General features: G+C 35.6%; 1 protein-coding gene and 1 long non-coding RNA gene across 2 annotated transcripts; one reads left to right on the top strand and one right to left on the bottom strand.

Annotated features, from left to right (window-relative positions):
* Positions 1 to 1,328: 1,328 nt before the first annotated feature.
* On the top strand, positions 1,329 to 3,312 carry LOC116213637. The gene is made up of 2 exons (XM_031548657.1): positions 1,329 to 1,401; positions 2,288 to 3,312. Exons 1-2 carry the CDS (start codon positions 1,329 to 1,331, stop codon positions 3,310 to 3,312), a joined length of 1,098 nt encoding a protein of 365 aa, XP_031404517.1.
* A 563-nt stretch (positions 3,313 to 3,875) lies between these two features.
* Positions 3,876 to 7,032, bottom strand: LOC116215010. Its single transcript, XR_004158391.1, has 6 exons — positions 6,971 to 7,032; positions 6,473 to 6,599; positions 6,283 to 6,318; positions 5,904 to 6,181; positions 5,121 to 5,780; positions 3,876 to 4,186 (listed from the first exon to the last, which is right to left on the bottom strand). It is a non-coding gene; the product is annotated as an uncharacterized LOC116215010 (long non-coding RNA).
* Between the last annotated feature and the right edge of the window lie 8,549 nt (positions 7,033 to 15,581).

Raw genomic sequence — 15,581 nt, 5'->3', positions numbered from 1 at the left:
TGACTAAATCAATTTTGGAACTTAGCAAGCTTGTCAATTAAAGGTTCTTATAAATTCTAATGTGTGTAGTGATCTAAGACTGATTGAAGAGTTCCGAAATTATCAACAAATTCATAATCGATATGTGGCCTCGAAAATTATTTAACTCATAAGACTTCAGTGAATAATGTTAATGCTCACTTAGGTAGGTGACATGCTAGAGGAAGAACCTATTGAGACCTTACAATGGTCTGATTAGATCTAATTATGATTATTTTATTACATTACTTTGACACGGCTGGTATAAAGGGTGTGGTGTTTCTTTCCCCACCTGAGTACTTCTTCTAGTTCTTTCTACATAGACAGGTAAAGCCTATTGAGTTAAAGTCCTCTGTAAAACCAATCAAAGGCACATATTGAAATAAATTTCTGTATTGTCAATGTGCAGACAGTGTTAATAGAATCTTGTTGCCTGTCTTAATACATTGGTCACTTAATTCTTTGCAGACATCAACTAATCCAAGTATTGATGCCCAAATTCCAAATTTCAATTGAATGATATTAATGGCAAGAAATCTGAAATAGAAGAAGAGATGAATGAGAAGCCAAATAGAATAAGAAGATACCTAGAGCATGTACAGCCTCAGTCTCTTCTTGAACTGATTCTCATTCTTTCTTTCTTTAGCTCAGTGAACTAATTAAGCGGATATGACTTCTGCAATGTGACGACTCAGAGAAAAGGATGAACATTTCGGAAATAGATTAAATACTATAATATATATTACGACCAATACTGTCATTACGATTCTTTGTAATAATTTGACGTGAGATTAAAAAAGTAAAGTGATATTGAATAGTATGTCAAGAAATGGGTCATAAACTGAAAAAACATAAGTAAAATAAATATTAAGTTAAGAAAATTACATGTAAGTAAAATATCGTTTTATATTTTATGGTACTTTATAATAGCACTCACGCAGGCGCTAAGCGCAGGCGCGATTATTTACTGGCCTTGGATCAAACTCGACTATTGGTTTAAAGTCCAAATTGTTACTCTCGGCCATTGGCGCAAATTCGACTATGGAATTTACGATCCAATTCGCTGAATTATTGCTCTCCACATATTAGTACCTAAAGCTATATGACTGAACACGCTAAAAAAATTGCTAGACAGCAACGCGTGGCCAGCAACACCGATTTCTATATCCCGATTTCGGTGCGGGCAGGCCACGTTGCTGCCTAGCAATTTGTTTAGGCTGTTTAGTCATAGAGCTAGGTTTAGGAAATAATATTTAGAGAGCAATAATTCCGCGAATTGGATTGTAAATCCTATAGTCGAATTTGCGCTAATGGCCGAGAGTAATGATTTGGACTTTAAAACAGTAGTCGAGTTTGTTCCAAGGTCGAAATCGGTGCAGGCAGGCAACGTTTCTGCCTAGCAATTTGTTTAGCCTGTTTAGTCATAGAGCTAGATTTAGGAAATAATATGTAGAGAGCAATAATTCAGCAAGTTAGATCGTAAATCCAATAGTCGAATTGCGCAAATGGCCGAGAGTAACGATTTCGACCTTAAAACAATAGTCGAGTTTGTTCCAAGGTCAAAAAGCACGCGTGCGTGAGGGCTAATAATAATTAATTAAACTTTTTGACTCAAGGATTATATTGGAAAGTGAAAATGAGATGGAAAGTCGTATTTCTGGCATTATATATTAGTATAGAAGTATAGATATGCATATCTTTTTTTTGCTTAGAAAGAAAATATATGCATATCGATATTTTAAATGTATTTCAAAAAAAAAAGGCAACATAAGAAGTACTCTTTGAAAAACAAATATGAAATAGGTGGAGGGATTTTATTTTACCTATCAAAACTAATCGGGTAGAATATTTTCTCAAAACTATTTTTCTCCAATTTCTTATTATGTACTCCACTCCACACATATGCGTCCTCTAAATATTCTCTCAATCACTAAAAATAAGGAATTTCCCGGTAAAAATTATCCCCGACATTATACTTTCCATTTAGGGAGAGGTCAGAAGTCTGGTGATCACGAACCACTTCTTGACATTTTTAGGGTTTGCGGGAGATTTCTTTTTCTTCTATTATAGATTAGCAGACAAAATCGTGATACTTTAGGCATCTTAGAATTTACCCTTGTTGTGATAGGTCATCTTTGTAGATTTATGTATTCATTCATTTGAGAATTAATCACTAAAACATGAGTACTTAAATTTAGTAGTACTTGTATGATAAATCGTGAATCGGCACTTTAGTACTTAATTTTACTATATGCATACAATATCGCAGGGTGGTACGACATCATCCAAAACAGGATTGGTGATTCTCGACTGCTTGTGCCTTATAATGGAAGATGTTGCGGATCGTCACATGGATGGTTGATTTTCACAGAAGAGAATTTGGCTTTGACGCTGTACAACCCTTTCACCGGCAAATCCATTCATCTCCCCCCTGTGATTCCAGTCCCATCCGAGAATGAACGTGCTCTTGATTACGACTACCAGCACGAGATCCCGAAAGTAGTGCTTTCTGCTGACCCTTTGGAGGCTCCTGACACCTATGAGGTTGTCGCCATATACAATATATGCGTTGGGAAGCTTGCTTACTTTAAGTCGGGATGGAGCACCTGGATTTATGCAAGACAGTCGAAGCATCGTAGAGCTTTAAGTTTTCATTTCTACGACATAACCTGCTTCAATGGAAAATTTTATGCCGCAAATGGTCAATGGTTGGCATCTCTTGAGGTATGCATCGGTGAAGCGGAACCTAATGCATCATATATTAGGTTGAATCATGTCGCGGTCCGAGACTTTAATGAGTACCAGTATTTGATCGTAAAGTGCTACATCGTGGGATCGCCCGACGGACGTCTTGTCTGGATTGATAGGCACAACAGACGGCGAAGAGCAGGAAAAAAGGAATACTTTGATATCAATGGGAGTTCTTATGAGTTTGATCCTGACAGAATGCAACTTACATCGCGTTTCAAAGTATACGAGATGAAGGAAATAGACGGAGAGATGAAGCATGTAGAGTTGAGAAAGCTAGAAGGCCAAGCCATATTCGTAGGTCACAACCATTCGGAGATGATCTTGACTAAGATTTTGCCGGAGTGCAAGCCCAACAGGATTCACTACACGGATGACTGTATGGATAGAATTGACGGGCCGTATAAGCCCCTCGGAGCTGTCGATATCGGAGTCTTCGATCTTGAAAAGGAACGCATCGAGTCGCTCTATGTGCCGGGCCCATCAAAAAGGGATGTGCCACCGCCAATTTGGTTCGTCCCGAGGGCCAATCACATTGTTAATTGAATTCCATTTGTTTTAATTTGTTTCACAGGTTTTTAAGTTTATTATTATAAGTAGTAACGCTTTGCATAATGAATTTGATCGAATCACTGCGTCTGTTTTTTTTTTCTTTATTATTTCTTACTCCACTGTATCGAGTTATATATATTCTATTTGCTTTCTTACTTTTGCATCTAAATAATTTAACTTTCAATTAAATAGAGACTATGGTATTGGTAGTCACTAGACGAGGCAACCGTGGGAATGTTATTATTGTGCAATGCTCTTTTTTAGAACCACAAAAAAGTGAAAATATTATCAGATATAGTGGCCAGACTCGAAGAATAGAAGCTAAAAATGGTTATTCATTTGTTCTTGTTTACTTGTATTTTTCTTTTCCGGTAGTTATTAACTTATATATTTAAATTGAAAATTGATATTACAATCAATATACTCGATTGAATTCCGTGTCTATGTCCCCTGTGTGTGCGCGCGCATATATAGAGACTTCCAAAAATACAAAAATAACAATATATATATATATATATATATATCAAATTGGTTATTATAGTTATTAGCCCGTCGAACAAAAATGATTTATATCTGACTTAAAGCCTCAAATTTGAACGGCAATCAGACATTAAGAAATGGTTTAAAACTAAAATGGTACCGGAAGGATGGTGTCTAAAGAAACTTATCGACAGCTTCCGCTTCGAGGAACGACAATGCCAGTGTAGGAGCTCTTAATCCAGCAGAGTAGCTACCTGCATGCAGCAAACAATGCTGGTAATCGAGCTTTGCGAAGCTCATGAATCTTTGGTTTCTTCGTACGGGCTTTAATCCGATAGCCAGTCTTCGAGGAAGAGCCATGTCGTCTATGGGGCTGTCATGCTCTCCTCTGCAGGGATGGATCTAGGAATTTAGTCCAATGAAGGTGTACTTCGAAAGGACTTCGTATCGTGAAATCATGAAGGCGAAATAGGGCAATCTTATTAAAAGAAAATTGCAAAATTTGACCAAATTTAATATAAATTTTTCCAAATTTTTTAGAGTTGATGGGGGGCGATCGCCCCCCTAAATCCATCCCTGCTTCTCTGAGCTGAACATTCTTATAGTCTATTACTGAATTCTTATAATAAGGTTCAATTAATGACACACTAAACTAGAAAGGCTCATATTATAAAGTGTTGTTGTTGTCTCCTACTTATCCTCCAAAATATCTTCCTAATTCAAAACTCTTTTTACAATTGCACGAGTTATAATTTTCATAACGTCCAAGGTTATTGAAAAGATGTGAGTTAGATTTTGAATTAGGAGAATTTTCAGGCACACTAAGTAGGAGGATTTAGCATTTTTGTAATTCTAATGCGTACGGATCCAATCTATGGCACCTTGATAACAGCCCTGTAATTTATAAAATTGCACCATAAATCATTGATTGATTTAAACATCTTCCGATTTAGCCATGTACAAAAGCATCACATCCCGAAGCAAAACCGTCATAGCGATGAATAATGAACACAAATGTATAATTCTATCGGGATATCGAGTACCGCTCACGAAACTGCATGTACAACAGAAAAGGAAACTAACATTTCGAGAGAACGATTGAACTGCAAAAGTTCAATATGACGAGTAATGCTTCTGGCCACCTGTTCTGGCACACCTACTGGTTGAACTCGGGAATTTTGTTCCCAAGAGGGCATTCCCGAGTTTTCTTGCATAATTCAGACAGATAAGTATTCCCGAGTCTCTATCGAAGTCTTGTTACAAGAACTCCGTATGCAGAAAAGAGAGAAGAAAGAAAGAACATGGTCTGAAGGATTACTGACCTGATGGCAGAATGGAGTTCCACACTCCATGCACCGAGCAGACTGGGTGTGTGTTCAAAAGGGGCCTGGGCTTTGTCTCCTCCTTGACTTCCTTCCAGTCGTTGACCCGAACGTTACGCTCCCTCTACTGAACGCTGCTCCTCTCGTACTTGATAAAACCGCCATGTCTCGTAGCATTAGTAACTTCAGCAGGCCTTTCAACGGACTGCTCAGATGATGCAGCTACTTCAACCTTCTGCAGGTTCGTAACTTCTGGGGAACTTCACGTGGATCGTATCAGAAGGAAGCCCAAGCATTCTGTAATGATTTGTAACTTCGTGACTCAGCAGAGTTCCGCCTGCTCTGTTCACATTGCAAATGGTCATGTCAATGTATACCGGGATGCTTTTCTCGAGAGCAGGTCCTGCGAGTGAAATGAGCTCATTGTCCAAAGCCACATCCAGCCCATGATCCTGCTTCTGGACACAGTGCCGTGCAGCATCAGGCCTAATATCGACAGCAGGTCTAAGGAGGAGGGACAGGTCAATGTTCTCAAGCTTCTCGTTGTTCTTGGTTATTTCCTTGTCGATCTCAAGCATGCCCGATCACCTAACCATCTCATTCATCGTTCTTAACCCAAGCTGAGACATGATTTTTGTGGTGCAGGTGCAAATATGTTCCCTGCATCAAATATAGCCAATCCAGATTAGGCAAGCAACAAAAGCCCTGCCTTAAGAGGATGACATCATCAGGACGGTTAATGCTCTTCAACATGAAACAAGCAAAGAGAAAAACTGATCTCACCTTCACTCCCTCACTCGAACTTCCTTCACAGGATGGGGGTAAATATCAACAAAAGCTCGAATCTTGGTGGCAATAGGCACCTTTATGCAACCACCAGCCCGGTAAGAGATTGAATATTACTATTAACGGCTAACCAAATGTGAAAAATCGGCTTTCTATGAGATGCAACGACCTCCAAACCCACACATGACGGCCTGATATCATTCCGTCCTTCGCAAAAGCATCCCCGTTAACTAACACGGATCAATAGTTGTCTCTTTGCCCTTCAACAACCAATACTAGTAAATGGAGAACCGCATCAGCAACATGAACAATGAATCCATGACACGTTCGTGAAAATCTGGTAAAACAAAAGAACAAAAGCACCAGAACTTCATACCAGAATTTTAGTTTTCCGGCCATGGTCTTTTAACTCCTACATAGAAGGAAAAAAGCAACAAGTCAGGTAGGGAATGCCTTCGCCGATGTCAGGGAGTTTCACAATAGCACGTACACTTGGGTAGACAGCTTTTTGTTCCTACCTATAAGGAAACAAAATAGAGCGTTCCAAGAGAAGCACAAAGTGATACCTCATTCTGGAGGTGGCTTAGGGATAGCAAGCTTCGACCCCTCCAGAGACTGAAGAATCTTCTGGTTGTCTCGTCTCTGCTGCTCTTTCACTGTTTCACAGACCTCATCGACTTCCATTGGTTCAGCCTATTCAGATAATAGAAGCATTCTGAAATTAGTGCTACTGAATAGTGTCTATGAGTAACGGATAAATGAGGCATAAATTATGGGGCAAAGGATGATTTCGTATAAGAGAACAAAGAAAATGACAGCATTCAGTTTGCAGTGAAAGCATAACGGAATTGCTTTATAAAATGTTTGCTTTGAGACCATTACCATACCTTTTCATTCCATTGTATCAAAAATTATCTAAAAGTGCTTTAAAGCCTACAGATCACGGAAACCCTTTCCAAATCAGTCTGCTGATCTAAAACCCAAAAACATTCCATTCATTTGATGGAAAAATGGAACTAGAAAATGGGGGTACTTGGAACAGAAGGTAATATATTAAGAACTACCTTATTCTGTGATCTTATCTCCAGCAGATTCAGAAGTAACAGAATCCAACAGAGGATTGCCGTTGACAACCTTAGTTGAAGCCTAGTCCGATCTATTTAGAGCGGAAGTACCTTAATCATCAAATTAAATTTTTAGGATATTATTTTAAATGTTGAACTTTAAGAAGAAGATGACATATTCACTTACCTAACTTAATCATCATAAAAAATTTAAAAGGATGAGAAAGAGCTCACAGTTAAAGGGTCATTATTACAATTCATTATATTATATTGTATTATATGCATATATATAATGTCCCAGTCCAAGGCAGTTTAGAGTTTAAATTCCAACAACGAAATCCAGATCAAAATTAAAGGGGTCATTATTGCACAATTTTTAAATTGATTGGTTGGTGATGTTCGGGAACTTTAGCTTTTAGGATATTGTTAACCTACCTTAATCATCATCAAAAATTTAAAAGGATGAGAGAGAGCTCACTGTTAAAAGGGTCATTATTACACAATTCATTATATTATATTATATTATATTTTATGCATATATATAATGTACCAGTCCAAGGTAATTCAGAGTTCAAATTCCAACAATCAAATCCAGATCAAAATTAAAGGGGTCATTATTACACAATTTTTAAATTTATTGGTTGGTGATGCTCAGGAACTTTAATTTTTACGATTTTGTTTTAAAGCGTGAGCTCTTTCTCATCCTTTTATTTTTTTTATGATCATTAAGGTAGGTGAATGACTATGTCATCCTCTTCTTCATCCATTTCCCATCCTAAAACATCCCAAAGTCTCGATTCTCTCTGTATAGGCAAGCTCTTAATTCGCTGGAAATGTTAAAGGAAGAGGAAGAGATTCTCTTTTGCAGTAAAGGAAATGCAATTGAACTTTAAGGAGAAGATTCTTCTTAAAGTAACTATGTCATCTTCTTCTTAAAGTTCAATGTGAGCTCTTTCACTATTTTAAAATTCAAAAAATAATCTTCTTCTTAAAGTGACTATGTCATCTTCTTCTAAAAGAGACTACGTCATATTCTTCTAAAACTTCAGTATGAGCTCTTTCACAGTTTTAAAGTTCAAAAATTTTAAACAATATCCTAAGAATTAAAGTTCTTGAGCATCACCAACCAAACCCAACCCATTAAAACTAACTTATTTATAAAATAAATATGAGTCTTCATCACTATCACCCTCCATCTCCAGTCCATCCAACCAACGTCCATTAGTTCTGTAGAATGAAAAATAGCAAGGATTTAAAAAAATTAAAAAATTAAAAAATTAATAAAAATAATAAGAGAAGTTGAGAAACAGGACTAACCTGAGTGAATCGACATCTCCCCTCATGCACGGTCAGCTCCGACTTGCTAGTGAAATGGACGTCGCAATGCTTACAAATGAAGCGTGCCTTATAGTGCTTCCCTTTCTGGTGGTTGATCATCGGCTTTAAGCTTTCGAAGCAAGCCTCGTAGTGGTTGCACTGACATTGCACCACATCCCCTGTAAAATGACGACAAATACAATGAACAAGAAATGCTATACCATATTGGATAGCGGAAAAAAGAGACTAGAAACTCACTGCAAAAAAAGAATCTCTTCCTCATTCTTTAAAATTTCCAGCGAATCAAGAGCCAGCAATTATTGAGGGAATCGAGACTTTGGAATGTTTTAGGATAGAAAATGGATGAAGAAGAAGATGACATAGTTACTCACCTACCTTAATCATCATCAAAAATTTAAAAGGATGAGAAAGAGCTCACAGTTAAAGGGGGTCATTCTTACACAATTCATTATATTATATTATAATATATTATATGCATTTATATGATGTTCCAGTCCAAGGCAATTCAGTGTTCAAATTCCAACAACCAAATCTAGATCAAAATTAAAGGGGTCATCAATACACAAGTTTTAAATTATTGGTTGGTGATGTTCGGGAACTTTAATTTTTAGGATATTGTTAACCTACATTAATCATCATAAAAAATTTAAAAGGATGAGAAAGTGCTCACTGCTAAAGGGGTCATTATTACACAATTCATTATATTATATTATACTATATGCATACATACAATGTCCCAGTCCAAGGCAATTCAAAGTTCAAATTCCAACAATCAAATCCATATCAAAATTAAAGGGGTCATTATTACACAATTTTTAAATTTATTGGTTGGTGATGTTCAGAAACTTTAATTTTTAGGACATTGTTTAAAGCGTGAGCGCTTTCTCATCCTTTTAAATTTTAATGATGATTAAGGTAGGTGAGTGACTATGTCATCTTCTTCTTCATCAATTTCTCTATGTATATGCAGGCTCTTGATTCGCTGGAAATGTTAAAAGAAGAGCAAAAAATTCTTCTTTGCAGTAAAGGAAATGAAATTGAACTTTAAGAAGAAGATTCTTAAAGTGACTATGTCATCTTCTTCTTAAAGTTCAGTGTGAGCTCTTTCACTATTTTAAAGTTCAAAAATTTAATCTTCTTCTTAAAGTGATTATGTCATATTCTTCTTAAAGAGACTATGTCATATTCTTCTTAAAGTTCAATGTGAGCTCTTTCACTGTTTTAAAGTTCAAAAATTTAAAATAATAGCCCAAAGATAAAGTTCCTAAACATCACCAACCAACCCCAACCCACTAAAACTAACTTATTTATAAAATAAATATGCGTCTTGATCACCATCACCTTCCATCTCCACTCCATCCAACCAATGTCCATTAGTTCTGCAGAATAAAAAATAACAAGTATTTAAAAAAAATTAATAAAAATGACAAGGGAAACAGAGAAACAGGACTAATCTGAGTGAATCAACATCTCCCCTCGTGCATGGTCTGCTCCAACTTGCTAGCGACCTAGACGTCGCAACGCTTACAAATGAAGCGTGCCATTAAGTGCTTCCCTTTCTGGTGGCCGATCATCGGCTTGAAGCTTTCGAAGCGAGCCTCATAGTGGTTGCACTAACATTGCATCACGTCCCCTTTAAAATGACGACAAATAAAATGAACAAGAAATGTTATACTATACTAGACATGGGAAAAGAGACGAGAAACTCATTGCAAAAAAGAATCTCTTCCTTTGCCTTTAACATTTCCAGCGAATCAAAAGCCTGCATATATAGAGAGAATCGAGACTTGATGTTTTAGGATGGGAAATGGATGAAGAAGAAGATGACATAGTCACTCAACAACCTTAATCGTCATAAAAAATTTAAAAGAATGAGAAAAAGCTCACAATTAAAGGGGTCATTATTACACAATTCATTGTATTATATTATATGCATTTATATAATGTTCCGGTCCAAGGCAATTCAGAGTTCAAATTCCGACAGCCAAATCCAGATCAAAATTAAATGGGTCATTATTACACAATTTTTTAATTTATTGGTTGGTGATGTTTGGGAACTTTAATTTTTAGGATATTGCTAACCTACATTAATGATCATCAAAAATTTAAAAGGATGAGAAAGAGCTCACAGTTAAAGGTATCATTATTACACAATCCATTATATTATATTATATGCATATATGTAATGTCTCAGTCCAAGGCAATTCAAAGTTCAAATTCCAACAACCAAATCCAGATCAAAATTAAAGGGGTCAATATTACACAATTTTAAAATTTATTGGTTGGTAATGTTCAAGAACTTTAATTTTTAGGATATTGTTTTAAAGCGTGAGCTCTTTCTCATCCTTTTAAATTTTTGATGATCATTAAGGTAGGTGAGTGAATATGTCATCTTCTTCTTCATCCATTTCCCATCCTAAAACATCCCAAAGTCTCAATTCTCTTTGTATATGCAGGCTCTTGATTCGTTGGAAATGTTAAAGGAAGCGGAAGAGATTCTTTTTTGCAGTAAAGGAAATGCAATTGAACTTTAAATCTTCTTAAATTGACTAAGTCATCATCTTCTTAAAGTTCGGTGTCAGCTCTTTCACTGTTTTAAAGTTCAAAAATTTAATCTTCCTCTTAAAGTGACTATGTCATCTTTTTCTTAAGGTGACTATGTCTTCTTCTTCTTAAAGGTCAGTGTGAGCTCTTTCACTATTTTAAAGTCCAAAAATTTAAAACAATATCCTAAAAATTAAAGTTGTTGAACATCACCAACCAAACTCAACCCACTAAAACTAACTTATTTATAAAATAAATATGAGTCTTCATCACCATCACCCTCCATCTCCAGTCCATCCAACAACATCCATTAGTTATGCGGAATGAAAAATAACAAGGATTTAAAAAAACAAAAAAGCAAAAATTAATAAAAATAATGAGAGAAACAAAGAATCAGGACTAACTCGAGTGAATCGGCATCTCCCCCCGTGCACGGTCAGCTCCGACTTGTAAAGCTTACAGATGAAGCGCGCCTCCTAGAGCTTCCCTTTATGGCGGCTAATTATCGACTTGAAGCTTTCGAAGCGAGCCTCACAGTGATTGCACTGATACTGCATCAGGTCCCCTGTAAAATAACGATAAATATAATGAACAAGAAATGCTATACTATACTAGACAGTGGGAAAAAGAGAAGAGAAACTCACCTACAATCACCGCAAACTCGCAGAGCTCCGCCATTCTTGTGTTCTTGATCTTGTTGGTCTCCTCTATCTTCTGTCCATGGCCTTATATTGGGGGAGGAGGAGGAAGGCCATCTTCGCACATGGAGAAGAATTAGATGAAACCCAAAAATGGGTTTGATTTGGTTCAGTTTATGAGCTTGAAGGGGCATTTTGGGATGGAGTTTTGATGCAGCAGAAAACAGGCAATTTTATGTTATTTAGGCTTTTTTTGCAATTTTTAGAGAATAGTTTATTTTACGGAATAGTTTATTTCCTTCGTTATAATTTCGTTTAAGCCTATTTAAGCGTTGTAAGCCCTAGAGCTAAGGACAGTAGAGTTTTTTTGGATGAATAAAATTTCGAGAGAATATTATCTCTATTTTTCCAAATTCGGCATTGATTAATTAACGAATTTGATGCATATTCTCTAGTATTCGTATAATTAACAGGTTACAGAAGATTATTTTTTAGCATTCGTGCACTAATCAACATATTACAATTGTTCTTTAGTTTCGCTGCGTCAAGTTTGCTGGTATTTTTGGAAGGGTTGTGTTTTTTTGGACGATCAGTGATAGAGGGAGAGACGGAGGGAGGGAGACGATGAAATTAAAGGGGTCATTATTGCACAATTTTTAAATTGATTGGTTGGTGATGTTCATGACCTTTAGCTTTTAAGATATTGTTAACCTACCTTAATCATCATCAAAAATTTAAAAGGATGAGAAAGAGCTCACTGCTAAAAGGGTCATTATTACACAATTCATTATATTATATTATATTTTATGCATATATATATATAATGTACCAGTCCAAGGCAATTCAGAGTTCAAATTCCAGTTATCAAATCCAGATCAAAATTAAAGGGGTCATTATTACACAATTTTTAAATTTATTGGTTGGTAATGTTCAGGAACTTTAATTTTTACGATATTGTTTTAAAGCGTGAGCTCTTTCTCATCCTTTTAATTTTTTTATGATCATTAAGGTAGGAGAATGAGTATGTCATCCTCTTCTTCATCCATTTCCCATCATAAAACATCCCAAAGTCTCGATTCTTTCTGTATATGAAAGCTCTTGATTCCCTGGAAATGTTAAAGGAAGAGGAAGAGATTCTCTTTTGCAGTAAAGGAAATGCAATTGAACTTTAAGAAGAAGATTCTTCTTAAAGTAACTATGTCATCTTCTTCTTAAAATTCAATGTGAGCTTTTTCACTATTTTAAAGTTCAAAAAATAATCTTCTTCTTAAAGTGACTATGTCATCTTCTTCTTAAAGATACTACGTCATATTCTTCTTAAACTTCAGTATGAGCTCTTTCACTGTTTTAAAGTTCAAAAATTTAAAACAATATACTAAAAATTAAAGTTCTTGAACATCACCAACCAAACCCAACCCATTAAAACTAACTTATTTATAAAATAAATATGAGTCTTCATCACCATCACCCTCCATCTCCAGTCCATGCAACCAACGTCCTTTAGTTCTGCAGAATGAAAAATTGCAAGGGTTTGAAAAAATAAAAAAAAATAATAAATTAATAAAAATAATAAGAGAAGCAGTGAAACGGGACTAACCAAAGTGAGTCGGCATCTCCCCTCGTGCACGGTCAGCTCCGACTTGCTGGTGAACTGGACGTCGCAATGCTTATAGATGAAGCGTGCCTTATAGTGCTTCCCTTTCTGGTGGTTGATCATCGGCTTTAAGCTTTCGAAGCAAGCCTCGCAGTTGTTACACTGACATTGCACCACGTCCCCTGTAAAATGACGACAAATACAATGAACAAGAAATGCTATACTATACTGGATAGCGGAAAAAAGTGACTAGAAACTCACTGCAAAAAAAGAATCTCTTCCTCTTTCTTTAACATTTCCAGCAAATCAAGAGCCAACATATACTGAGGGAATCGAGACTTTGGAATGTTTTAGGATAGGAAATGGATGAAGAAGAAGATGACATAGTCACTCACCTACCTTAATCATCATCAAAAATTTAAAAGGATGAGAAAGAGCTCACAGTTAAAGGGGGTCATTATTACACAATTCATTATATTATATTATATTATATGCATTTATATGATGTCCCAATCCAAGGCAATTCAGAGTTCAAATTCCAACAACCAAATCCATATCAAAATTAAAGGGGTCATTAATACACAAGTTTTAAATTATTGGTTGGTAATGTTCGGGAACTTCAATTTTTAGGATATTGTTAACCTACATTAATCATCATAAAAAATTTAAAAGGATGAGAAAGAGCTCACTGCTAAAGGGGTCATTATTACACAATTCATTATATTATATTATACTATATGCATACATATAATGTCCCAGTCCAAGGCAATTCAAAGTTCAAATTCCAACAACCAAATCCATATCAAAATTAAAGGGGTCATTATTACACAATTTTTAAATTTATTGGTTGGTGATGTTCAGGAACTTTAATTTTTAGGACATTGTTTAAAGCGTGAGCGCTTTCTCATCCTTTTAAATTTTAATGATGATTAAGGTAGGTGAGTGTCTATGTCATCTTCTTCTTCATCAATTTCTCTATGTATATGCAGGCTCTTGATTCGCTGGAAATGTTAAAGGAAGAGCAAAAAATTCTTCTTTGCAGTAAAGGAAATGAAATTGAACTTTAAGAAGAAGATTCTTAAAGTGACTATGTCATCTTTGTCTTAAAGTTCAATGTGAGCTCTTTCACTATTTTAAAGTTCAAAAATTTAATCTTCTTCTTAAAGTGATTATGTCATATTCTTCTTAAAGAGACTATGTCATATTCTTCTTAAAGTTCAATGTGAGCTCTTTCACTGTTTTAAAGTTCAAAAATTTAAAATAATAGCCTAAAGATAAAGTTCCTAAACATCACCAACCAAACCCAACCCACTAAAACTAACTTATTTATAAAATAAATATGCGTCTTGATCACCATCACCTTCCATCTCCACTCCATCCAACCAACGTCCATTAGTTCTGCAGAATGAAAAATAACAAGCATTTAAAAAAATAAAAAAGAAAAAATTAATAAAAATGATAAGAGAAACGGAGAAACAGGACTAACCTGAGTGAATCAACATCTCCCCTCGTGCATGGTCTACTCCGACTTGCTAGCGAACTAGACGTCTCAACGCTTACAAATGAAATGCGCCATATAGTGCTTCCCTTTTTGGTGGCCGATCATCGGCTTGAAGCTTTCGAAGCGAGCCTCATAGTGGTTGCACTGACATTGCATCACGTCCCCTTTAAAATGACGACAAATAAAATGAACAAGAAATGTTATACTATACTAGACATGGGAAAAGAGACGAGAAACTCATTGCAAAAAAGAATCTCTTCCTTTGCCTTTAACATTTCCAGCGAATCAAAAGCCTGCATATATAGAGAGAATCGAGACTTTGGGATGTTTTAGGATGGGAAATGGATGAAGAAGAAGATGACATAGTCACTCAACTAACTTAATCGTCATAAAAAATTTAAAAGAACGAGAAAAAGCTCACAATTAAAGGGGTCATTATTACACAATTCATTGTATTATATTATATGCATTTATATAATGTTCCGGTCCAAGGCAATTCAGAGTTCAAATTCCGACAGCCAAATCCAGATCAAAATTAAATGGGTCATTATTACACAATTTTTTAATTTATTGGTTGGTGATGTTTGGGAACTTTAATTTTAGGATATTGCTAACCTACATTAATGATCATCAAAAATTTAAAAGGATGAGAAAGAGCTCACAGTTAAAGGTATCATTATTACACAATCCATTATATTATATTATATGCATATATGTAATGTCTCAGTCCAAGGCAATTCAAAGTTCAAATTCCAACAACCAAATCCAGATCAAAATTAAAGGGGTCAATATTACACAATTTTAAAATTTATTGGTTGGTAATGTTCAAGAACTTTAATTTTTAGGATATTGTTTTAAAGCGTGAGCTCTTTCTCATCCTTTTAAATTTTTGATGATCATTAAGGTAGGTGAGTGAATATGTCATCTTCTTCTTCATCCATTTCCCATCCTAAAACATCCCAAAGTCTCAATTCTCTTTGTATATGCAGGCTCTTG

The sequence above is a fragment of the Punica granatum genome, chromosome 7, assembly GCF_007655135.1.
Source record: "Punica granatum isolate Tunisia-2019 chromosome 7, ASM765513v2, whole genome shotgun sequence".
NCBI lineage: Eukaryota > Viridiplantae > Streptophyta > Magnoliopsida > Myrtales > Lythraceae > Punica > Punica granatum.
This window is presented reverse-complemented; position numbering and strand designations above follow the sequence as displayed.

Coding starts and splice junctions, on each gene's coding strand:
- LOC116213637 (XM_031548657.1), top strand. CDS start 1,329: ATGGCCGAGAGTAATGATTTGGACTTTAAAACAGTAGTCGAGTTTGTT. Junction 1,402..2,287: donor GTCGAAATCGGTGCAGGCAG/GCAACGTTTCTG, acceptor ACAATATCGCAG/GGTGGTACGACATCATCCAA.